Genomic DNA, 26617 nt, shown 5'->3' with positions numbered 1-26617 from the left:
ATGATCCAGAGGAGTTTTGGGAGAATGTCCTATGGTCTGATGAAACCAAACTGGAACTGTTTGGTAGAAACACAACTTGTCGTGTTTGGAGGAAAAAGAATACTGAGTTGCATCCATCGAACACCATACCTACTGTAAAGCATGGTGGTGGAAACATCATGCTTTGGGGCTGTTTCTCTGCAAAGGGGCCAGGACGACTGATCCGGGTACATGAAAGAATGAATGGGGCCATGTATCGTGAGATTTTGAGTGCAAACCTCCTTCCATCAGCAAGGGCATTGAAGATGAAACGTGGCTGGGTCTTTCAACATGACAATGATCCAAAGCACACCGCCAGGGCAACGAAGGAGTGGCTTCGCAAGAAGCATTTCAAGGTCCTGGAGTGGCCTAGCCAGTCTCCAGATCTCAACCCTATAGAAAACCTTTGGAGGGAGTTGAAAGTCCGTGTTGCCAAGCGAAAAGCCAAAAACATCACTGCTCTAGAGGAGATCTGCATGGAGGAATGGGCCAACATACCAACAACAGTGTGTGGCAACCTTGTGAAGACTTACAGAAAACGTTTGACCTCTGTCATTGCCAACAAAGGATATATCACAAAGTATTGAGATGAAATTTTGTTTCTGACCAAATACTTATTTTCCACCATAATATGCAAATAAAATGAAAAAAAAACAGACAATATGATTTTCTGGATTTTTTTTTCTCAGTTTGTCTCCCATAGTTGAGGTCTACCTATGATGTAAATTACAGACGCCTCTCATCTTTTTAAGTGGTGGAACTTGCACTATTGCTGACTGACTAAATACTTTTTTTCCCCACTGTACATAACTATGCTATTTCTTTTTTATATGTATCTCCTTCTTCCTTTTTTGTGGGAGGATTCGTTTCAACTACCATTTTTTCATAGATTGATTTAAAAAATAAAGGGGGTGGAATTTAAGGTGATAGAGATAAAAGAATGAACATTTTCATCTGATAATCCTGGCATTTAATTATGATTTTTATTTTTTATTTTTCACTGTCTTATTTTTTTCACTATCCACATAGGGATTGGTCCCCCTTTCTTCATTCGATTATAGTATATCTGAACATTTTCTTAATAGGTATTGATTAGTGGGATTTTTGTCCCCACATTTTAATAAGTTGTTTCTTAGTATGTTCAGATAATATATTTTTACTACGATTTGACACTCATGCACTTTAGGTACATTATAGCTCAAACTTTTTTATTAAACCTTCTTCACATATGATACAGTTGTTGATCACATTCAGCTTCATCTGGTAGCATTCTTCTTTTCACATATGGATCTGAGCTCCTTTATGCACTTAGCCTTTCAGCGATAATGCCAGTATTTACTCTTCCTCCCCCTCTCACACTCTTCTTGGCGGTGTGCGCTCGTTATCAGAGCTGGCTTGTGTGTCACCAAGGCAACGCGTCCTGAGCGTGGCTTACTCCTCCTCCAGTTCTGACGCGTCGGGCAGGGGAATTGTGGGTAGGTCACATGGGACGCCGAGTCGTCTGACGTCACTCCCCGGCAATGTGAAGTGAGCGCCATGACAAGCCGCCCACTTAACACAAGACATGACTATAAATAGAACATTTATCAATGTTTGATCTCTACACACCTCCTATTGAAGAAGCCTACACAAAACACATGTTGGTGAGCCTCTGCCACCAGCAGGTCAGGTATTCTTATCAGCTGCTATGTATACCTTGATTTATGTTCGCTCTTTGTGACCAATAGGTCCTTATTTGCACATTATACATCTTTTGTCTACACACTAGTGAATTTTAGTCATTTTACTTATGGCTTTAAAATCATTGTTGTCACATGGCTATATTTTTGAGTTATCTTTATTTTTGTAAAATCTTATTTAGGGCTTTATATATGTGTTGCCACATGCAATGGCGGATCTTAATAGGGGCAGATGGGGCGGTCGCCCCGAGCCCAAGGTTTTTTGGGGGCCCAGGGCAGGGGCCAATCCGGTCGGTCGGCATCTGTGTGAGCCGCCCGCTGCCGCCCAGTGGCGTAGGAACTTGGAAGGGGGGCGGGCAGTCCCAGGCGGCACGTGTGTGGGGGCGGCGCAGCACGGCAAGAGCAGAAATTCCTCCTCTCTCTGTGCTGTGGCCGGGACTCGGGAGAGAAGCGTGGAGGCGGCCGGCCGAGGCACAGTGGTTTTTGACATCCGCAGGTAAAACCGCAGGTATTTTGACCTGCGGTTTCACCTGCGGATTTTACAAAATCCGCGTGGATGAATCCGCACCTAATCTGTAGCGTGTGCACACAGCCTAAGTGTAACTTATATGTTAACACAAAAAAATAGAGTGAAAGTCCAAAATATTTTAGAAACGTAAGAAATTTATTTGAGGAACAACCCCGTTATCCCATGCTAAAGTGCTTACCCATCATGTGCTCCAGGACAAGTGCAGCTGGGTTCTTCCCTACACTTTGTGTCCCGGTTTTATAGCCCATCATTATATTTTGACTGTTGATTTTGAGGAATATTTAATATTATTTATATTGTTTGACCATACAATACAATTTCTTGTGAGAAAAAAGTAATTTTAATTTGTTTTTATGGTCTAATAAATGTTACAATTTGTATACCTAAAAATCAGCATATGCAGTGTTTTTGTGAGAAGAGCCACAAAATTTGGACAGAAAATGTTTTCCTGGGAAGGGGGGTACAGGGGCCCAGGTTTTATGAACAGCCCCGGGCCCATAGTCCACTTAATCCGCCACTGGCCACATGGTATTATTTCTGACCACTATAATTATTTACATGGAGGTCTACTTGTCCATATCAAGAGCCTATATCTTTATGCACTTTGCACTTTATTATTTTTTAGCCATGAGATTTTTGTGCACTTTTGGATATTTTTATAGGAGGATATATACATTTTTTATAGCAGCTTTTTGAGATAGCCTTATGCTTGGCATACTATTGACACTTTACTTTCTTTGGGATGATTATTTATCTTGTTTTTGTGCACAGTTGCCTATGATAAAGATAATGAGTGTTTTGTAACCTCTTTTTGGATGAGAATATATACCTTATGCACTCAACCACCACATGTCTATCCCAGAGTTTTGTCTTTGACTGACCTTTGCTGTTGGCAGCTACCGTTTTGCATCTTTACATCTCTGTTTAGGATTATCATAATTCTGAGTAATTTTACGATGTATGAAATAAAATGTTTGTTTTAATAAAATGTCTTTTCTACTAATGGCATAAACTTCCCCCTTTTTTTTTTATTGAATATATTAAAAAGCGGGGTTGGTAAAAACCGACCTGAATCATGTTTTCTGGTGTCTCGGCTACCCCTGGCAGCTGAGACTCCGGAGAAAATCTGACTCTGGGGGGGCGCTATGCACTTTTTACTGTGGTTTAAGTACCCTTAACTACCACCGTTAAAAGGCGTATCGGGGTTCGTTAAGGGGTTAAATAAAAAAGTAAAAGTGTGTTTTGTTTTATTTCTACTAAAGGACTTTATTCTGGCTGTGTCTTTATTTACCATGTAGCTATAGGATTAGTAATGGATAGGTGTCTATCTCCATTACTAAGCCCTGGGCTTGATGTCACCTGACAATAACCCCACATGGCAAGTGGGAAGAGCCAGACAAAGCACCATCTAAAAGATGTGCCTTCTCTTGGCAGCTACGAGCTGCTATTTTTAGGTGGGGAGGGGCAATATCCATGGTTCCTTACTAGCCTGAGAATATCAGCCACCAGCGGTCTGCTTTAGCAAGACTTGTTGTAAAAAATGGGGTGATTCCATGCCTTTATTTAATTATTTATTTAAATGAGCATGGGGACCCTTCTATTCTTGATAACCAGCCTTGTTGAAACTGACAGCTGAGGGTTGAAGCCCACAGCTGGCTGGTTATCAATAATACAGGTGAACCCACACTGTTATTTTTTTTAATTATTTATTTACAACGCAGAACTCAGCTAATGAATACACCCATCAGCTGCTCTTGTGCTCGCTGTTATTAGCGGCAGCAGATGTCGGATGATGAGAGCTGTAGTCCCATCAGCTCACACCAGTGACCGGAGGTAAACTTTATACCTCTGATCACAGCTGAGCGCTCACGCTGTCTTTTGATAGCTTGGGAACCGTGGCTCTCTGACCTGAGGGGATGATTTCGGGGAATATTCCAAACACTGGATGCTCGGGTCTGGGTACTGTTCTGGTACCCAAACCCGAACTTTTTATAGCTGTTTGGCTGAACCCACCATACCTGAACATCCAGGTGTCTGCCCATCTCTATTAGAAAGTACAACCTTAAAGGGTTTGTCCCTAACTGGGACAATACCATCTTAAGCACCCCAGAGTAAAATAAAAATAACATGTTCAATTCTTGCACCATCAACAATCCAGATATTTTTATGGCACGTGAGCACTGCAGCCAGTCATAGGCTGCGAATGGGCTGTTTTGCTCACACTTCCCCTCAGATGAAATGTAGATGTCCAAGTGAAATGCCAGAACTGAAGTCGATTGGCGGCTGCTGATAGGCTACAGCACTCACATGGAATAAGAGCGTTACACGAGTGCCAGGAGACCTGGCGCCAAGATCACTGGAAGGGTTTTGGTTCAGCAGTTAAACACCTGTTTTCTTTTTCATTTTACACTAGGGAATTCAATTTTTAAGAACGACGTTGTCTACATAGTGGTCAACTCTTAACTTATGTAGTCTGATACAGTACTGAATTTTCTTCTATCCATCCCCTCCTCTACTTTCATAGGTTAATAAGAAGCAAGGGAAGGATGGAAGAGCATATGACTGCATATTTTATGTTTGATATGCTATCTCAAAATGTTAAAATTAACCTACCCTTCAAATTATAGACTGTTCATGTCTTTGTCAGTGGGCAAAATTACAAAATCAGCAAGCGATCAAATCCTTATTTCCCTCACTGTAAGGTGACTCACTGTGATGTAGCAGAGCCTAGCAAGTTAGAAAGGTACAGTATGTCAACTCAATTACTGTAGCTACAGCAGGGACCAGCAATGAAGTTGAGCATGTCAGGAGGCCCTTTGCTACAGCAGAGTGCAACAGAATAACAGCGCTGAATATGTCAGGAAGCACCTTCATAGGTCAGGAGGTACATTGGTACAGCAGAGTGTAATGCAGTAGCAGAGCTAACTATGATGGGAGGTACATTTGGTATAGCGGAGGCAATGCAGCAGCAGAGTTGGATGCAACTTATACAATAGGGTGTAACAGAGCAACAGAGCTGAATACTTCTTGTCACACCTTAGTATTGCAGAGTTGAGCAGAGAATAAAAAATGTGAATACTCATTTAGTCTTTAAAGCATAACCAACTTTTTAACCTTAATTTCATAAATCAATAGTTCACAGGAAAATAAGCAACTTTATAATATCTCTTACCGGAGAAATCTATATTCAGTGAAGACAGATTTTCCCAATACTGAGATAGACTCTTATAAACAACAACCACAATCTCCTATTCAAATAGGAGGGAGAAGAGGGAGGAGCTTTGTCGCTAGCTCCTCCCTCCTACATAGAATCTTATCAGTAGCAGCTCCTATCACATCCTCTTATTTTCAGGTGTACTATTGATTAATTAAATAAAAATTAAAGCGACGTTTAAGGGGGTTTTACACATAGCGATATCGCTAGCGATATCGCTATAACATCACCGATTTTGTGTGCCGTTATAGCGATATCGCTAGCGATATCGCTATGTGTGATACTTACCTCCGACTGGCTCCCCCGCTGCTCATTGCTGATCGCGCGAGAATGTCTGGCTCCATTTCTCGTCGTCAGCTTCCTGCTGGGGCTTCCTGCTGTGACGACGAGCGATGCGTGGAGGCGGGCGGGAGGATGCCAGGATCGCTGTGTATGAAACGTGAGTATCATGCGCTGCGTCGCTGCTGCATCGCTGTGAGGTCTGCCTGTGTGACAGTACACTAGCGATCATTTAGCCATGCAACAGCGATCCTGACCGGGTCGGATCGCTGGTCGGATCGCAGGTGCATCGCTAAATGTAAAAGGGTCTTTACTCTTAAGACCTCAGAGGTGCCAGCTAGGTTGCCAAACTGGTAACCGTAGTAGCCAAATATGCAGAAGAGTAGGGAGAGCTTTCCAGAGTGCCTGAAGAACAGAGAACTATAAGTTGGAGCTGGGACAACAGGGTTTATTTGAAGTCTGTGAACACGGATACCAGCAAATTACTTTTTATCGGTGATATACCTCAATCTCAAAGTTGGATGAAAGGGTTAATGTAGATATGGTCCACGCTGCTGAATAATGGAAGATCCAAAAGCGTTTCACATAAAGAAAGGTGGTTTATTCAACGCGTTTCAAAGTCTGAATGACTTCTTCATCAGGAAATACCACTTTTGAAAACCCCTATAATAAGAATAGCTTCAAATTTACAATTCTGTTAAATTTGTTCGTATTTTATCTTAACGCATACCTTGTTTCACAAGAAAACAATCATAATTCAGGATCCTGCAGGATAATCATTTTTCTTAAGCACTCTATTAGCGGTCTTTGCAGATAACCTACGGAACGGACTGCCCAAAGACTGTGCTGCAGGTTACACTAATAAATATATAATATATTACATTATAAAAAAATAATTATGTCTAAAAATATAATTATATGATTAGATGAATTTCTGGTTATAATAATTTTTTTTATACACTGTATTAGTGATCTTTGCAGTTAACCCACAAAACGAACTGCGGAAAAGTCTGTGCTGCAGGTCACACTAATTAGAAAAATAGTAATATTGCAGATTTCTCATTATAATCATTTTCTTGGGAAACTGAAGGCACGCTTTAAAAAAACAATAGATGAGCAGCACAATATTATCTATGGCACTTCTTTTCTGAGATAAAGTTCTAGGTCAATGCAACCTAGTACTGATATATAGTTACCCCAAGGGAAGAATTCAGTGACATATTGTGCTAGTCTGAGCTAAGCCTGTTACCTATATATCATATAGATGATAGCCCATCTCTTGTGACCTACCTATATTTACAGTTTATACCTGCAAGCTTTGACAAATCGGAATGCCACACGTTTTTTATTCTGCAGAGTTGGCATTTGGCTTGTCATAAATTGTACTGTACGCGTTGTTCTCGGGAAATCATTGCACTTGTGAGGCTTTGCGAATAGATTTCAGGTTGAGACGCGGCAACATGAGGTTCTGCTTAAATATTTGGATATATACAGGGAATGCAACCGTAACGCATCGTCTCCGCTTTTCTCCTTAAAAAGGTAATTAGATCCACAAGCCTTGCTCTTGCTTTTAACACCTTGAATTGGAATTTCCATTGCTGGTAAATCCCTGTTATGTCTCTGATTCCCAAAACAAGATTAACTTTGTTGTTTGGTCCTGACTGGATATAATCAGAGATACGAGATACAGTAAACCTGAGGTAGCTGAATGCATCTGAACAGCTTTCACACCGTAAAAGTCAAAAAACGAAAGATCAGCAGAGAATGCAACAACAATTTCCAATAAGACAATGTTTATGTTTCTTTTTTTATTAAAGACAACCTAAAGATGAGAAACATATTGCTTTATTTTCAAAAAGCAAACAAATTACCAAACAACATTTTTATTTTCTAGCCATAAATCCATCTTTATAGTCTTACTCTTCTGGCAAACATATAATGTGCACCTCAGACAGAAGAATCCAAGCGGCCATAGTGTTTTCTACACAGAACTTGACATTCTTCAATTTGTAGAATCTAAAAGGTAAACAAAAGTATAAGAATGATGAACACTATGAATTGTCACTTTTCATTTTTTAATTGCCTTAAAATGTTGGAACTCATTTAATAACTCTTTATAAATTCCCAATATATATTAAGAACTTGATTTCTTAATATTGACTACCAGCTTTAATGACCACAACAAGGCTAAAGAATGAAACTTTTAAAATACCGCTGAAGCCTAAGGCCGGTTTCACATTTGCGCTTTAAGGCGCAGCGACGGCCTTTTGTCTTATTTTGTGTAAAGAAAAATTATTTACCACTGGCAATAAAACAAATTGTTATCTGTTTCACTCTTCTGGCCTAATATTTGTAATACTGGGCCACGGATAGTCAAAAAAAAAAACAAATCTGCCTTTGTTGTCTTATTGTGGATTTTAGTTTTCTATTTTTTGTACATTATGAGCTATGGTTTATATGAGCAGCATGGGAATAAGAAACAGCCTGGATGTGATTTACTGATTTCCATAAGAAAGCTTTTTGTATAGATGTGTTGAGCAGGGAGGGAGAGGAAGTGAGTTGTAAACATCAGTATCCAGTTTTATCCTCTATAGATCAAAGAATCATAGAATGGTAGAGTTGGAAGGGACCTCCAGGGTCCTCGTGTCCCACCCCCTGCTCAATGCAGAATTCACTAAACCATCTCAGACAGATGTCTGTGCAGCCTCTATTTGAATGTTTCCATTGAAGGAGAACTCAATACCTCTCACCACCACAGGCTTGGACTAGCCCATAAGAGAACAGGAGAATCCTCGGTTGGCCTTCATGTAAGAGTGGGCCACCATCCTCTTATATGAGCAGTACTTGGCACAATATACATTAATCACTATGTACAGATAAAGGCAGCATCTTATTAATATGACAATCTACCCAGATCATTATTATAAAAATTTGTGATTGAGGATAATGTCACATTTGCATGTAGGTGAAAAGTGAAAAGTGGGGCCCTGGAGTTGGATACTGGTGGGCCTGTGGCACCCCAGTCCGACACTGGAGGTGCAGTATTATCTTTCTTTGCTATCCTATCTGTAATGATAAAAAGATAACTACTGAGAAGTTAACTTTACAGAACATGATGTATGAGCCTGATATTAGGGTTAGTGATAGAGTACAGATAGCAAATAGGAAGCATTCAGTATTTTTTATATTAAATAGTACTGTTTTAGACAGGTGTGGAAAAAATGCTGCAAAGTAAAAAATGCTCTCAATTAAAGAAGAATTAATAGTTTATTTTTTATCAATTAATAAAATGCAAAGCGAAAAGAACAATAGAGACATCTAAATCAAATCAATATTTGGTTGGGACTTTCTTTTGTTTTCAAAACAGAATCAAAGCATCAATTCTTCTAGGTGCACTTGCATTTTTGAAGGAACTCAGCTTTGTCTTTGTTCCAAAAATCTTGGAGAATGTGGATGTAGTCTTGTACAAATCTTTTGGTCTTTTCATGTAACTACACACAAATTCTATGAAGTTAAGATCAGGGCTCGGTGGGCGACATATCATCATTGCTGAACATAGTTCTTAATGACATTGGCTGTATGTTTGGAGCTGTGGTCATGCTGCTGAATAAATTTGGAGCTAATCAGATGCCTCACTGATGGTAGGGCATTATGGTTAAGTACCTGCTTGTTTTACTCAGTACTTGGTACACAAAAAAATTGAAAATTAATGTTTACTTCCTTTTGAAAGCAGAAGATATCCAGCAGTGCCTTCAGCTCATAACTGACAACAATCATCAGGACCCAGTTACACCTATCTGCTGTTTGGATAAGTCCGGCCAAAGTGGTCTCAATGGAAGAATTGTGGTCAAAAAGCCATACAATCGACATGGAAACAGGTCGATGTGATGCAACTATGCATCAAAACATAGGAACCGAAAAGCAGAAAATAGCAGCAAGTGCTCTGGGCTGATAAGTCAAAATGTGGAATATTTCACAGCAGTAGACCATTTATTTGCCAAAGGGCTGGAGAGCATTTCTATGAGTGTCTGCAGCGACATTTTCTTGCAAGTTTGGGGCTGCATTTTAGCTAATGGAGTTGGGTATTTGATCAGGATTAAGGGTGTCCTCAATGCTGAGAAAGACAGACAGATACTTATTCATAATTAAATACTAACTTAGAATCGTCTGATGAGCTCCAAATTTAAACGAAGAACAGGAGGTGCTAGAAGTGATGACATGGCCACCACTGAGCCCATCATACAGTCTGTTTGGAATTACATTAAAAGGCAGAAGGTTTTGTACAAGTCTACATCCATAGAAGAATTTTTCTTAGCTTTCCAAGATGTTTGGAACAACCTTCCTTCAAAAACTGTGTGCAAGTGTACTTAAAGAATTGATGCGGTTTTAAAATGGAAACACCAAAAATTGATTTGATTTAGACTTCTCTTTTGTTCATTTACCTTGCATTTGATTAATTAGCAAAAAAATAAACTATTAACACTTCATTTTTAGTTTGCCACATTTTTTCACACCTGTTTAAAAATTCTATAGATTGCCACTTAAGTTGGTAAGACGTCTATATATATATATATATATACAGTGGGGAAAAAAAGTATTTAGTCAGTCAGCAATAGTGCAAGTTCCACCACTTAAAAAGATGAGAGGCGTCTGTAATTTACATCATAGGTAGACCTCAACTATGGGAGACAAACTGATAAAAAAAAATCCAGAAAATCACATTGTCTGGTTTTTTTTTCATTTTATTTGCATATTATGGTGGAAAATAAGTATTTGGTCAGAAACAAGCAATCAAGATTTCTGGCTCTCACAGACCTGTAACTTCTTCTTTAAGAGTCTCCTCTTTCCTCCACTCATTACCTGTAGTAATGGCACCTGTTTAAACTTGTTATCAGTATAAAAAGACACCTGTGCATACCCTCAAACAGTCTGACACCAAACTCCACTATGGTGAAGACCAAAGAGCTGTCAAAGGACACCAGAAACAAAATTGTAGCCCTGTACCAGGCTGGGAAGACTGAATCTGCAATTAGCCAACCAGCTTGGAGTGAAGAAATCAACTGTGGGAGCAATAATTAGAAAATGGAAGACATACAAGACCACTGATAATCTCCCTTGATCTGGTGCTCCACGCAAAATCCCACCCCGTGGGGTCAGAATGATCACAAGAACGGTGAGCAAAAATCCCAGAACCACGCAGGGGGACCTACTGAATGAACTGCAGAGAGCTGGGACCAATGTAACAAGGCCTACCATAAGTAACACACTACGCCACCATGGACTCAGATCCTGCAGTGCCAGACGTGTCCCACTGCTTAAGCCTGTACATGTCCGGGCCCGTCTGAAGTTTGCTAGAGAGCATTTGGATGATCCAGAGGAGTTTTGGGAGAATGTCCTATGGTCTGATGAAACCAAACTGGAACTGTTTGGTAGAAACACAACTTGTCGTGTTTGGAGGAAAAAGAATACTGAGTTGCATCCATCAAACACCATACCTACTGTAAAGCATGGTGGTGGAAACATCATGCTTTGGGGATGTTTCTCTGCAAAGGGGCCAGGACGACTGATCCGGGTACATGAAAGAATGAATGGGGCCATGTATCGTGAGATTTTGAGTGCAAACCTCCTTCCATCAGCAAGGGCATTGAAGATGAAACGTGGCTGGGTCTTTCAACATGACAATGATCCAAAGCACACCACCAGGGCAACGAAGGAGTGGCTTTGTAAGAAGCCTTTCAAGGTCCTGGAGTGGCCTAGCCAGTCTCCAGATCTCAACCCTATAGAAAACCTTTTGAGGGAGTTGAAAGTTCGTGTTGCCAAGCGAAAAGCCAAAAACATCACTGCTCTAGAGGAGATCTGCATGGAGGAATGGGCCAACATACCAACAACAGTGTGTGGCAACCTTGTGAAGACTTACAGAAAACGTTTGACCTCTGTCATTGCCAACAAAGGATATATCACAAAGTATTGAGATGAAATTTTGTTTCTGACCAAATACTTATTTTCCACCATAATATGCAAATAAAATGAAAAAAAAACAGACAATGTGATTTTCTGGATTTTTTTTTCTCAGTTTGTCTCCCATAGTTGAAGTCTACCTATGATGTAAATTACAGACGCCTCTCATCTTTTTAAGTGGTGGAACTTGCACTATTGCTGACTGACTAAATACTTTTTTTCCCCACTGTATATATACTATATAATATGTATGTATGTATATATATATATATATATATATATATATGTGCAGGCAGCAAATATATGTGTGCATGCTTGAAACTATATATGTATACTTGATAGTGATGAGCGAGTATGCTCGTTGCGCGGGTTTTCCCGAGCATGCTCGGGTGGTCTATGAGTAAGTGGAAGTGCTCGGAGATTTAGTTTCTGTTGCCGCAGCTGCATGATTTGTGGCTGCTAGCCAGCCTGAATACATGTGGGGATTGCCTGTTTGTTAGGGAATTCCCACATGTATTCAGGCTGTCTAGTAGCCAAAAATCATGCAGCTGCGGCACCAGAAACTAAATCGCCGAGCACTTCCAAATACTTGGAGACCACCCGAGCATGCTCCGGGAAACCCGAGCAACGAGCATACTCATTGATCACTAGTACTTGAAAAAAACATTGACAGAAGCCAGCAATTAATTTACAAATACAGATAAAAACATTAGCAATTGCATTAATATTAATGTTTTATCTACATTTGGAAATTAAGTGCTGGAATTCTTCAACACTTTTTTCAAGTATGCCTTTCCCTCTCCAACTAAACCCTAATTACGGTATAATTCAAGCATTCTCATTGATTCACATGTGTTTGAGAGGTGAGCTGAAAGTATATGCATTTCTCTTTTGTGAACTAGATATGTGTGCAGTATAGCTGTGCTAAAATTGTGAACTGAGAAGAAGAGCCAAATGATTCTCATGTAAAATAGACATGCGGTAAATGTTATTTCGTAACTTTTTTGTAGTATAAATATCATTGAAGAATTCAACATGATCTTTAGTAAAGATATATAGATTTGCTCACATATACAGTACAACTTAAAATAATGTTTTATTGAAAGCACCATTTGATCCTACTTTGTAAATGATCAAACTGCATCAATGAAGTATGGCCTTTTGTATGGCGTGGATCCATAATTCCCTTTGTTATGTATTTCAAATATTTCAAGTCAAACAACTCATAGAGCAAAGCTAATCTTAGAAACTTGCAATTGCAATGGCTGTTTCATGAATTTGCTGCAGGATGAAGATAAGGCCTGGTGTTGCTTTAATTACCACTGTAATTTGGTCACAGCAAATTTAGATGAAAGTCTGTTTATTCTTCCTGTTAAAGGAACTTAATGATCTTATACATGCATGGAAATATTTCATCATTTGCTTAACTCTTTAATGACAAGTATTTAGAAAAATGTGCAGAACTAAATGTAAATCAGAGGCATAGTCTGTTTCATTAAAGGATAGTAATATAAAAGCTGTGAAATTCCCTTTTGAGCAGTATTACCAGTATTTACTTTATAAAGATGATATTTGGCACTTTATAGATAGTTGTAGATGGTCTAAACTAAGCCTTTTTAAGATGAATTTTGGCTTTGTAACAAAAGTACCAAAACTAGATCCTCTTTGGCTATCTGCCCTGCTTTTAGAAATGAAAGGTAGACTAGCAAATCTACCTGCCTGCTCCATTAACTATAGAAGGCACCAATAAAGGCTAGAATTAAGATTTTTGGCTATAGCTTTGTCCTTTTGAAAAAAATTATAATAATTACCGTATAAACTCGTGTATAAGCCGAGATTTTCAGCACATTTTTCTGTGCTGAAAACAACCGCCCCCCCCCCCCCCCCCGGCTTATACACGAGTCATTGACCAGAAAGCCGGCAGGGGAAGGGGCTTCCAGAAGACATCTATACTCACCCTGCGTCGCTGCATCTCCGTTGCTGCATCTCTGTCCTAGTGCTGGCAGCTTAGCTTCTCCCTGTGTTCAGCAGTCACATGATACCACTCATTAAGGTAATGAATATGCACACGTCTCCACTCCCAAACCTTAATGAGCGGCACCACATGACCGCTGAACACAGGAACAAGGAAGAGCTGCCTGCACATTACAGAGATGCATTGCAGGGATGCCCGAGGAGGGTGAGTAGGATGGGGTGTGAGCCATGCTGGGGAGTTGTGAGCTATGAGGGGGTTGTGAGCCACGCTGGTGGGTTGTGAACCATGCTGGGGGGGTTGTGAGCCATGCTGGGGGTTGTGAGCCATGCAGGGGGTGTGAGCCATGCTGGGGGGTTGTGAGCCATGCTGGGGGGTTGTGAGTCATACAGGGGGTTGTGAGCCATGCTAGGGGGTTGTGAGCCATGTTGGGGGTGAGCCATGCTGGGGGGGTTGTGAGCCATGCTGGGTGGTTGTGAGCCATGCTTGGGGGTTGTGAGCCATGCTGGGGGGTTGTGAGCTATACAGGGGGTGAGCCATGCAGGGGGGTGTGAGCCATGCAGGGGGGTGTGAGCCATGCATACAACAGGGGGAGCCACGCAGAGCAGGACAGGGATGAAGAGACAATGCATACCCAGCTTATACTCAAGTCAATAAGCTTACCAAGTTTTTCATGGCAAAATTAGGTGCCTAGGCTTATACTCGGGTCGGCTTATACTCAAGTATATACAGTATTTTTGGTGTAATATATTGCAATGACCATTAATAGCTAGTGATTTATTTTAAATATAATAGGGTGGTTCAATGGGGTTCTGGGTTAAAATCCAACCATAGAAAACAGGAGTTTGTATGTAGGAAAATTAGATTGTAGAGACTGTGATGCACATTTTAATATTTATTTGACATCCTCACAAATAACCACTTTATCAATTTATCACCACTTAAAGGAGTTGCACACCTTTGAGGACATTTTTTTCTTACCTAAATATATGCAGTTGTGGGTAGAAATCTTTTTTGCAGTTAGGTTTAATTAAAAATGGTAAACAGTTTGACCCCTATAACTTCTGTTTTGCACTGTCTATTGTTTGACAAGTTCTTCTCCTGCTCTTGTTAATACAGCTTTCTCAGAGACTGCACAGCTCTCCAATCCAGAAAATGTCTGGTAGTTGAGAAACATGTGACCAGACCTGTACATCATCCTTCTCCAATGGAAAAGCAGATTTGTCATGTGAGGTTTTCAATTGGACAAGGTTGTTGGACAAGTTTTGTCACATGCTCCACCAATAGCAGCTATTTTATGGACTGGTGAGCTGTGCAGTCTGTGAGGAAATATGCACTAAGAAGAGCAGGAGCAGAAAATAATAACCTTTATTTACATAGCACCAGCATATTCCGCAGCGCTTAATAATTAAACATTTCATATACAAGTCATAAGTAACAACACTAACGATAATACAATAATTAAAGCAAAATAATGATGACCCTGCCTGTAAGAGCTTACAATCCACAATGAGGTGAGGGGAGACAGAGTACAGGTGCTTATTTGCAATGATGGTCCAGCCATCTTGAGGGAACAGGGGATAGGTAAAGGCTGCTTGAGGTTTTCACCAGTCAGTATGTGTGATGCTTTTGGGTGCGGTGGAGTTTAATGGAGAGTTATTTTTGGATAAATAGTGAATGAGCTATATACATGGAACGTGATAGGCCACTCTAAACAGATGTGTTTTTAGGGAGTGCCTAAAACTGTATAAGTTGTGGTTAGTCCTAATTTCTTGGGGTAGAGCATTCCAGAGTATTGACGCAACTCAGGAGAAGTCTTGGAGCCAGGTGTGGGAGGTACGGATTAGTGCAGAGGTTAATTGAAAGTCACTTAATGAGCGGATAGGCCGATAAACAAAAAGGAAGAGGAAGGAGATGTAGGGGGTGCTACACTGTGGAGGGCTTTGTGGGTGTCACGGGTGTGTCAAAGGCAACAGACAGTTGCTCTGCATCTGGCTGCAGAAGTTTTCTGCATTTGGTCTTTCAGACGCCTTCTTTATCCTTCTGACTTTTGGAGCCAGTGGCAACCTCCCTCTGGCTCTAATTGTCACACCAGTACCTGGGTGTTTATAGACTCTCATTCTGCATCAGGTAGCCACTGGTGATATTCACATTTTCCGTTGTGAAGGCTTGGAGCTATTGCAGGCGGCTTACTTCCTCTTTGGTTCTCTTGGAGGATGTTTGGTGTTACCTCTCTGGAGCCTGCTCAAGCTGTTTCTTCGCCCTTGTTTGTCTCCCTTCTTGTCTTTAGTGTACAGTGGGGACTGACCAGTGCTCTTCCCCCTTCCCTTTTCAGGGCCTAGCTCTAAGAATATACGGGGCTTAGGTTTCCTGATGGGCGAATGGTGTGGAGCCAATATAGGAATGGTAGGGTAGGCAGGGTGATATTAGATCTGCCTAGGGGTCTACACTCCCCTTTACCTAGCATTTGGGCTTCCTTCCCCTCATTCCCTTGTGTTGCACTTAGTCTTCCCACACTGTGCATGACAGTGGATAAGAACTAACAGTTTAAATTGGATCCTATTGGGGCAGTACGGTGGCTCAGTGGTTAGCACTGCAGCCTTGCAGCACTGGAGTCCTGGGTTTGAATGCCACCAAGGACAACATCTGCAAGGAGTTTGTATGTTCTCCCTGTGTTTGTGTGGGTTTCCTCCCACATTGCAAAGACATACTGATAGGGAATTTAGATTGTGAGCCCCATCGGGGACAGTGATGATATGTGCAAAATTGTAAAGGGCTGCGGAATATGTTAGCGCTATATAAAAATAAAGATTATTATTATTATAATGAATGGGCAGCCAGTGCATATACCTACTGTGTATAATAGTAAGTGCCACAAAATCATGTACCTCAAACATTTTGCTGAAAAAAATATAATGCGGTCAACTATGTCAACAGAGATTATAGGAGGCAAAAGGTGTAACATTTTTAATAAAACCTAATTGCAAAAATTGATTTTTAGCTTTAATTGCGAGAATTTAATAAGGAAAAAAAAGTCCAGGAAGGTGGACAACCCATTCAACATGTAAATATGGAACTGCAAAAAAAAAAAACAGTAATCCACACAGTAATGATATGCATCATGGTAGTATAAACAATATTGTCAGAACAAACTAAAGCAATGCCAGTTAGCATACACTATACAAGCAGTTTCTTTAAGGGGTGATCCAGAGTACATATCTGGATTACAGTTAAAGGAGAACAAGTCCATGCCATGAAGCCAGAACACATCACATATACAGACTGTTGGTATAACAATTGCATTTAGTTTTATAATTATTGGATATTTATTATAAGTAGAGATCTCTCTGCACTTGGACTGTTTAGGCAGAGGGCGTACTATGAGGGGCCCTGTGCCAGTGCCGTCGCCCATGAGTATGCCCCCCCTCCTGCTCAAGCAAACTGCACTTTCATCTGCATCTTCCTCTTTGTCACCGTGTAAGGTGGTATAGTATGCGGGAAGGGGAACCTGAGTTTCATCAGGGTCAGATTCTGGCTGTGTAGAGTGCGAGGGGAATGTAGTGGTCTGGGTCAATGTACCAGCAGAATCATCTAGCAGGGGCTGAGCATCAGTGCACTTTTGGCGCCCCCAGGAGTACGGTCACCACAGTGGCATTACCTTCCTCCTAGGGAGTGTGATGTCATGCTTGGGAGCAAAGAAGGATTTCTCTAGCAGTTAAACCAACACACAACACAGTTCCCACTCCAGGCCAGCAGGGAGAGCTCTGAACCTGACTGCTGAGGAGCTGCTCTCTGTGGTCGGGAGGAGGGAAGTTAGGGCAGTCTGTGAAGGGAAGGGGAAGTGTGTGGATGTGAGAAGGGGAGCTGGAGGATGAGCAGAGTTAAGGCTCACTCCTAGCTGGCGCGCATGGTCCGGATTCCGGTCTCCGAGTTTGTAGAGACACAGACGGTCCTGCAGCAGAAACCGGAGGAAGTAGCAGCTGTAAATGCTCTGTTCCCAACTAAGGCTCGGAGGCCCCAGCAGCGACGTGTGTGAGCCAGAAGGAAAAGGCTACGGTTGCCTGCCATACGAGAAAGTTTCAAAAGAGAGTCAACAGGGGGAACTTCAGTGAACTCAGTAATGCGAGTACCTCAGATAAGCGCTAGAACGGAGGCCACACTACCTATCTGCGGAGACAGAATTCCTAATTTGCTTCCAGGCTGACCAACTCCTTCTCCATCTGTACTCTGGGTCCTGTACGGCACTTACCAAGTACAGGTAAAGGAACTGCATGACTGTGTCTGTCATCTTTCTCCTGCGCCTGGCGCACGGCTCTGCTACATCCTGCACTGCACACCATCTACCAACTCTTTCATCTGCCCTGTGACTACGGCTCTACCTGTGCAGGGCTTCTACATCTTAGCTGCACCACAACATCTGTCCCAGAGAAGCGACACTGCAGCGCTGGTCAATCTGATCAGAAACCACAGGTGGCATCACATATCATTCACCTATAAACGTTATTCACCCCTTGCATGGACGCCCATGCCCACGGACCGGGTCACCACCACCGTGACACATCCCTCTGAGAGACCGGCCCGGTACCGATTAACCCCACTGCCCTGGCTGGCCACCCACACTCCATGTCAGATTCATCTTGGACTGGGGAATTCACGATTTGACTTGATAACCCAGGCATGGTATGTGGGAAAGAGCTACATGGACTAATGTGAAGTGTGGCCTGCTGCATCATTCACTTTTGGTGGGGGTGAAGGACACAAGGAAAAGGGTTCTTCCTGACCAGGAGCCAGCACTTGACGACTCAGTGCTTGGATTTTTTGAAACTTCAAAAGAGGAGGGCATATTTGATGGAGTCTGTTTTGGCAATGTAAGCCAAAACCAGTTCCTGATGCTCCGGCTTTAAAAGCGGTTAACCTACTCCCAGAAAAGGGAGCCTTTGAGGCTTTGTGGAGACAGACGATGACGCAGGCTCAACACCTCTTGCCTTAGGTGCTACTGTGCTTTTGCCACTACCAGCAGATGCACCACCACCCCCACCACCATCAGTACCAGCTGGCAACCCCCGCCCCACTTCCACGGCCTCTTCCACCATACTTCCTCATTTTTGGAAAAATGTATCCAAAATACCACCAGCTATATGTACTGTAATACAAGGTACAAGGTGTATATAGTATTGTGGAGAATTTGAATCTCCCTAGAGATTTTAGGAGGCTGAACTATTATCTCAGACCCACTATAGATTTAACAGGCTGAAATTGGTTGGTGTATGACAAAGTACAAAGTGTGTATATATTATTGGGGAGAATTGGAAGCTCCCTAGAGATTTTAGGAGGCTGAACTATTATCTCAGGCCCACTATAGATTACACCTCAATTTAACAGGCTGAAATTGGCTGGTGTATGACAAAGTACAAGGTGTGTATATAGTATTGGGGAGAATTGGAGGCTCCCTAGAGATTTTAGGAGGCTTACAATGATGCTCTCAGTCCAAGTATGGCAGCAGGCAGCCTAATAAGCAGGACTGCTGCACACAAAAGTGTTGAAAAATGAACGTTTGGTAACTGTGCAGAAAAGAGGAAGAAAAGTATTTTTGCTTTTAAAAAAGCAGTTTGCACAGCAGTGTGCAAACAGCAATGCAGCTATCAGGGAGCCTTATAAGGCAGCCTAATAACCAACAGAGCTGATGCACAAAAAATAGAGCCTCCCTTGTCACTGCACGCAAACTGTTGTGTTGTACAGTGGAAATCGCTAACAGCAGAAGCAGTTTTTTTTTTCTTCTTCCCTGCCTACCGCTCTCCCTTATTCAGAATCAGCAGCTGCAACCTCTCCCTAATGCTAATATCGGCAGAAGTAAGATGTCGGTCGGCGTGCACGCCCTTTTATAGCCCCTGTGATGCCACAAAAAGCAAGCCAATCACTTACATGTCCTTCTCAAAGATGGTGGTGACCGATGCCCATGTCATCGCGTTGCCCACAGTGTGCGTCCTCCATCATTGGCTGAAAAAGGGCGCTGGAAGCATCATTTGAAACGCGACTTTGGCGCTCTGGTCACCGACCTCGTGGCCGACCTCACGCTATGGTCGGGTTTCGTTTCATGGAACCCGACTTCAGCAAAAGTCGGTGACTTATAAATTTGACCGACCTGTTTCGCTCAACTCTAATTATAAGTAACTTTAACCTATATATATTTTGCTCTACACAGTCAACAATTTCATGTAAAAATAGCATGAGAAAGTTACTGTACATATTAAAGAAAGGAGCATAAAAGGAAATCAGCAAGAAGACTGACATATACTGAAAGTAATGCAACTGGAGAGGAGACAGGTCACTTTTCTGTTAATATAATGGAACCCACAATGTAGGAGCTAATGAGGGAAGAAATGAAAAATCTGTAATGAAGAGTAATATTTAGCAGGATACAAATAGTATGCAGAAAAACGCAATGCATCAAACGTCAGCTCAACCTTGCCCTTCAAGTGAAGATAAAGGATGGCAAATTAATGAGGAATATACAGTAGAGCCGTTGGTTAATGGAATGGGCAAGTGAAATCAGTTTAAATTGCTTCTTTAGATGACCAGCATACATCTTGCAGTTCCCTAGATGTTATAGAACAATAGACCCTTTCGGTAAGAACAGGCAGAACATGGTAAGATATATAAATTTCCTAAAAGACAGATTTCCATTTATTTTTATTGTGTGAAAAATGCCACATAGAGTTAAAAGAAAAAAGTTGAAAATGTGTTGTCAAACATGGAACCCTGACTATTTATCTTCTGCTGTAGCTTTACAGAATGAGTGTGACATTTTGTTCCAGAACCTATTAATATAATATACATCAGATACGTTTTATAGCTCCTTTAGTATTTGGGTGTATGCAAGTCCTGCGGAAGCCTCTGCCAAGTAAGTGAACTCAATGTTGGCTAATGAGGCATGCAGTATGGCTTTTGTCAGCCTGCTGCAGATAATGAATAGGTTTAATGAGATGGACAAGAAATGGAAAATATCAGTCAGGAGAGACACAAAATCACTTTATAATGGAGCCATATATTCTTTCTAAAGTTTTCCGTGATGGCAAATTTGTTTCATAGTATGCCACTCTCTTTACCTGCATGCCATTTTCTTCTTATGATGTGTCTGTCTTTAGCAAAACCAGAAACTGATGATGCTTGATTCTCAATATACAGTATGAATTTTAATATAAAGGCTTTCATAATAGAAATTTCTAATATTGGATATTCTGAAAAATAGCCTAAGGGTCTTTAAGATATGGTGATTTTAAAGAGTACATATCATTTTCAGGTAACTTTCCAGAAAAAGCTCCCATGTGTATGTGAGAAACAACAATATTTCTGGCCATTATATTACTTGCTCACCAGTTTTCCTACCTACAGGCTATTTCTATAGTTTTCAGTTGCCTCTGAACTAGTGGGTGGAGACTATCTGCTATGATGTTTCCCATACACAATAGACAAAGACATGAGGGATTCCTGTTCTCTTGTCTCTTTTTTGTACCAGAAAGAAGCAGCAGCAGCAAGGAGGGCATTATATAGCATTGCTGAGCAGTGTAGCTGTGAACAAGCACTGTGTGTAGCTAAACACAAGACAGCAGCAGCACAATCTCCTAGTGTCTGTGACTCCCTCTGTTCCTTCCTTCTCCACCCACCTCCCTCTCCATGTAGTTCACTGGGAGCTGTTGTTATATCACACTGAACTAGCAATCCATCTTGTTTTACCCAGTATATGGGCAATATTTGAACATCATTTAAAGAGGACCTTTCACTAATGTTTTCATGTTGAACTGAGCACAAAATGTAATAGTAGCTGCAGAGTGGAATAAAACATTAGGCTTATTTTTAACTAGCGGAAGAGCCCGGCGCTGCCTGGGCATAGTAACTAACTATGGTTAGTTATAACAAATTATAATGATTCTCTCTCTCTGTATATATATATATATATATATATATATATATATATACAGTATATACATATATAACTGAGTGTATAGCCCTGTACACTCCACATAACCACATTCACTATAATATCCCACATCATCCCGTCAGCCAGAACCACCGGACTACTACCTCGAATATCCCACATCATCCCGTCAGCCAGAACCACCGGACTACTATCCCTAATATCCCACATCATCCCATCAGCCAGAGCCACCGGACTACTACCCATAATATCCCACATCATCCCGTCAGCCAGAACCACCGGACTACTACCCCTAATATCCCACATCATTCCATCAGAGCCATCAGACTACTACCCATAATATCCCATTGCGAACATATTAGCAATCAAACTATTTGGAACCTAATGAGTTAACTTTTGGTATGTTGGTAGGGGCATGTACTTCTTCTACCTGTATGATGCTCACCAATTATAAGCAGGCAGCAACAAACTGGATAAAGAACATGACCCACAATAGACAATGAAAAACCTGTCGTAAACTTCTGTGTGTGCATGTTCTTCTTTCTCCGGCACACGTCCTCAGTGAAAGAGGTATTCGGATACTGTCCATTATGCCACCCTATATCATAATACTGGGAGTAGGTACAGTACATTCCCTCATAAAGGCCACATCATCTCTAGATATAGACTGGAGACTGAAATGAAGGTCTATCGTCTTTAACAATGAGTCCTTCTTTTGTCTTGACTGCAATGATGAACAAAACAATCTATCACTATAAGAGGTTGCAGCCAAACAGATGTGTGAATGGCATGTATATGCAGTGGCAGTATAATAAAAGAGACCTCAGCACTGAAGAGGTGCCTCTATCTTCTTTATTGTTGTGGTCTCTTCTATTATATAATAGGACTATAATACTTTCCTTCAGGATATACAATTGTTTGCCCCCTTTTTCGCACAACTGTATAGTCTTGAAGCTGTGCTGCTTTTCACAAATTTGTATTTTGCACTGGCAGCGACAAAACCACGCTATAGAGAATTAGAACAGGGTAGGCAGGCAGGCAATTCTGAGGCTACATTCACTCATCCATTTGACATGACTGTATGTTCTCCCCTTTTTTCATAGCATTTCATAAATCTATGTGAAATCATCCATGAAAAATGTGATTCCATGTGTGAGATCGGTGAGTCTCTGAGCAAGTCCTTTTCTAATCCTTTTTTGTGGATCAGAATTGGCCATTTAAGTCTATAAGTCTAAAGGATCCCATGAAATACAGAAGCAAGTCAGAAGCCTTCCAATTTGTTTTCCATTTACCATTTGTGTTTCACAGATCTACTGTTTACTGATAAATTAAAAAGAAAGAAAAAAACTTCTTCATGGAGGCAATATGGATGACACATGAGAAAACAATGGTCCATTTCTCACGGAGGATAAAATTCACAAGGAAGTATGAATGTTGTCTAACTTTCAATGCCACTAAGGCTGGTTTCACATTTTCGTCTGTGTGCGCAGCGTTTGATCCGCATAGATATGCAAGCATCATGCGAACATATATTTAACATGGTGTACGCATGCACCGTTTCGCGGTGTGCGGTGAACGCAACATGTTGCATTTTTTGAGACATCAAAAATCCGTCAAATATGGATGAGTGCGCCAAAAGGCGCATTACTGTCTATGGGAACGCATTGGTACCCAAGGACATGGGTACACATGTGTTCGATACGCATGTGTTCTTCAAAATGTAAATAGAAATCCCATGAGATACGCCCATTTTTGTCTGATGTAATATCGAACGAAAGCGCATAAACAACGCAAACACATGAAAAAATGCATACAAAAGCATACAAACGCATTTTTTCCCGTCATGCTTAAGATGATGCGCATAAAAATGTTGCATAAACATCCATTTTGCATGCATTTTCGCATGCGTTTGCCGATGCGGATGATACGCTGCAGACTCGAACACTAATGTGAACCTAGCCTAAGTGCGATAAATTTAAAGATTTTTTCAAATGCCGTTATTCTATTTCCCATTTCTTCCTCTTGGTAAAGTTGTGCTAGGTTTTCTTTTTTTTATCGAAATTTCAATTTTCATGTTTCCAAATGTAGAGAATTCACCCTGGTCTTTTGTACATTTTCTGGTATTAATAAATTACTCTGGGGGACATTTCTTCAAATTGTCCTTGTATTTTTTTATATCTTAGGACTCATTCAGACCTATTTTTTTCATGGACATATCGCATCCAACATAGTCTATGGGTTTTTTTTGCCAACTTGACCTCAGTTTTTCATAAACAAGTTCTATTCATTTTTCACATGTAGTATGCAACATAGTCTATTTTTTTCTGCACACCAAAATATGAACACTTGTCTGATTTTTATTCGATTCACAGATCAAAATCGCGAATACAAGTCTATGGATATATGCAAAAAAATCAGAAAGCGCTTAGTTGCCATACGTGTGCATTTTGTGTGCTGTCCAATTTTCATGTTTGTTTGATAGGAGAATGTTGAGAAAATTTCTCACATGCAAAAAAAGCTAATGGAATTCTAAATCTGACACACTGAGCAAACACTGATGAAAATTGATCTGATTTTTGAGCATGAGAAATATCGCTGACTTTTTCATGAACCTCTAAGGCCTCTTTCACACTTCAGTTTTTTGCATCAGTTATAATCCGCCAAAAAGGCGGACAAGCGGATCCGTTCGAAACTGATGTGAACGGATGGCACAGGATCCGTTTTCAGACGGATCCTGAAAATGAAGAAATTTAAAGGAATCGCTGGCCGGGGGGGGAGAGAGAGAGAGAGAATCCATGGCAGTTTGGAGAAGGCACCCTTCAAATATCAGGGACCTGGAGCAGTTTGCCAAAGAAAAATGGTCTAAAATTCCAGCAGAGCATTGTAAGAAACTCATTGATGGTTAGGCCTCTTTCACACTTCAGTTTTTTGCATCAGTCAAAATCCGCCAAAAGGACGGATGGCGGATCCGTTTTAGTACTGATGCCAACGGATGCCACCCGTCCGTTTTTTTGACGGATCTGACAAATGAAGAATTTTAAAGGAATCGCAGCCTGGAAAAGGGGAGAGAGAGAGAGAGAGAGAATTTTTTTTTTTGTCCGGCACCCACAAAGAATTTGGGGTTAAATGAGTGTCTGGAGGATCCGCCAGAGAAAAAAACGTTACAAGCTCCGTTCTGAAATCTTTGAGGATGGTGACGGACAGCAACTTTTGGCGGATCCTCACAAAAAACGGATGCAACGGACAGCAATCCGTCACAATCCGCCATTAATGCAAGTCAATGGGAAAAAACGGATCCTCAAAAAAACATTGAGGATCCGTTTTTTTTCAAAACCTGGCGGATTGTGACTGATTGTAAAAAACGGAAGTGTGAAAGAGGCCTAAGAGGATGACTGTTAATGATGATGTATCATGAGACAAATTTGTTGCAGAAATTTCTGAAATGTACAGATTTAATTTCCAACAAATCTGAGATGTTTGAATTTAGCCTAATGTTTTTTATTCGAAAGCTAATCAAATTAATTTTAAACCTCTTACACCACAGACTTTGCACATCACAAATTTTTATGTCTTTTGTCATACAGAACATCCTGAAATGTTTGATCTTCAACTGTGATCTGAAATAAAATCCCGCTTCTAAGGCTTCATTTAGACATCTGTTTTGCACATACATGTTTTACATGTGTTTTGGATGTCACACTGATAATAAAAATGAGTACACCATTGGCATACCACTAACAGTGGCAGACTACGCTATTGGGTTGGGGGAGGCCAGTTTGCATCACACTTTCAACTATATCTGCATCCTGGATGCAAATACTGATGAAAGCAATGCTGTAAGGTGAGTTCCCCCCTCCAACATTTTTCTGTGACATCTAAGTGCAGCAGGCACGATGACGCCACTACATTGTGCCCGCTGTGCCATGCATGCAGATCTTCAGACCACACCTTGCAGAGATCAGAGCAGGGGGGGAAAGAGGAGAGGTAAGTATTCCTTTTAAGCAATGAGTACTTTGTGGGGGATATTATAATGTTTGGAAGACTGTTTGAAGGGGCCATCATACTGTGTGATGGCCATTATACTATTTGAAGGGCAATGTGGTAGCCATTATACTGTTTAGAGGCCTATGTGGGGGGCAATAATACTAGAGAGCTATAGGGTGGCCATTATATAATTTGAAGGGCTAGCGGGTGCTAGCATAATGTGTGCAGGCTATTTTACAGTGCAGAGTGTTATGTGGGGTCCATCATACAGTGTTGAGGGTTGTGTTGGGCTTATCTTTGTAGTGTTTGCCTGAGATCACATGTTCAAAAGCTGCCTCAGACAGACTTGGCACAAGCCACTTCATCTGGCAGACTCAAAAAAAGACAATACCCTTTAACCCCTGTACAGGGATCTGGTTTTACAATAGGACCCAATGGAATGCTACCATGGAAGGGCTGCTGTTCAAAAGGTAGGAATGGTTGCTAAGCAGGGTCAGAGCCAAGAGGTCACGTTAAAGACAAAATCAAGATCTGTAAGAATAGTGAGAAACAAGCCAGGGTCAAAACAGGAATACACTAAACCAAACAGGAGAAAAATACACACACATAGCCCAGGAAACACTAAGTCAGCTTCAAGCAGCAAGCTGGAATCCTTAGTAGGGTGTGGTGCTCTTCATTTGGCTGAAGCAGAGAGTTGATAACTTCAGTTGGACAGCACAAACATCCATACTGCCAGACTAGATGGCACTATAGGTCACAGCCACTCTAAGCTTAGTGGCTGGACAGAGCCCGCCATACATATTTTCTAGTTCTGACATTTCCTCTATCACCTGTTCCACCCGCAGAGTGAATATAGTGGTGCCTGGTGACAGAAGTAGAAGTCGCAGCAGCAGGTTCTAGTGAAGATGAGACAATCATACTGTGTGGGGGCCATCATACTGCGTGGAGGGTTATGGATCCATTGTGCTGTATGGAAAGCCACTATACTGTATAGAAAGCCATGATACTGTATGGAGGGCCCTTATACTGTAAGGAGGGTCATCATGCT

The 26617-nt window shown here is 41.2% G+C and overlaps 1 protein-coding gene across 1 annotated transcript in view; it reads right to left on the bottom strand.

The window, feature by feature from the left end:
- Window positions 1–7546: 7546 nt before the first annotated feature.
- Window positions 7547–26617, bottom strand: part of MYO18B (myosin XVIIIB) — a 972020-nt gene continuing 952949 nt past the window's right edge. Inside the window, exon 43 of the mRNA XM_073582823.1 lies at window positions 7547–7735. Coding sequence (XP_073438924.1) covers window positions 7722–7735 — 14 coding nt within the window. The 3' untranslated portion in view covers window positions 7547–7721. The remainder of the gene's footprint in view (window positions 7736–26617) is intronic.

This window comes from Dendrobates tinctorius, unplaced genomic scaffold (genome assembly GCF_039654945.1).
Source record: "Dendrobates tinctorius isolate UK_male_01 unplaced genomic scaffold, ASM3965494v1 ptg000073l, whole genome shotgun sequence".
Taxonomy (NCBI): Eukaryota; Metazoa; Chordata; class Amphibia; order Anura; family Dendrobatidae; genus Dendrobates; species Dendrobates tinctorius.
Note: the sequence above shows the minus strand (reverse complement) of the source record. Positions and strands in the feature narration are given on the sequence as shown.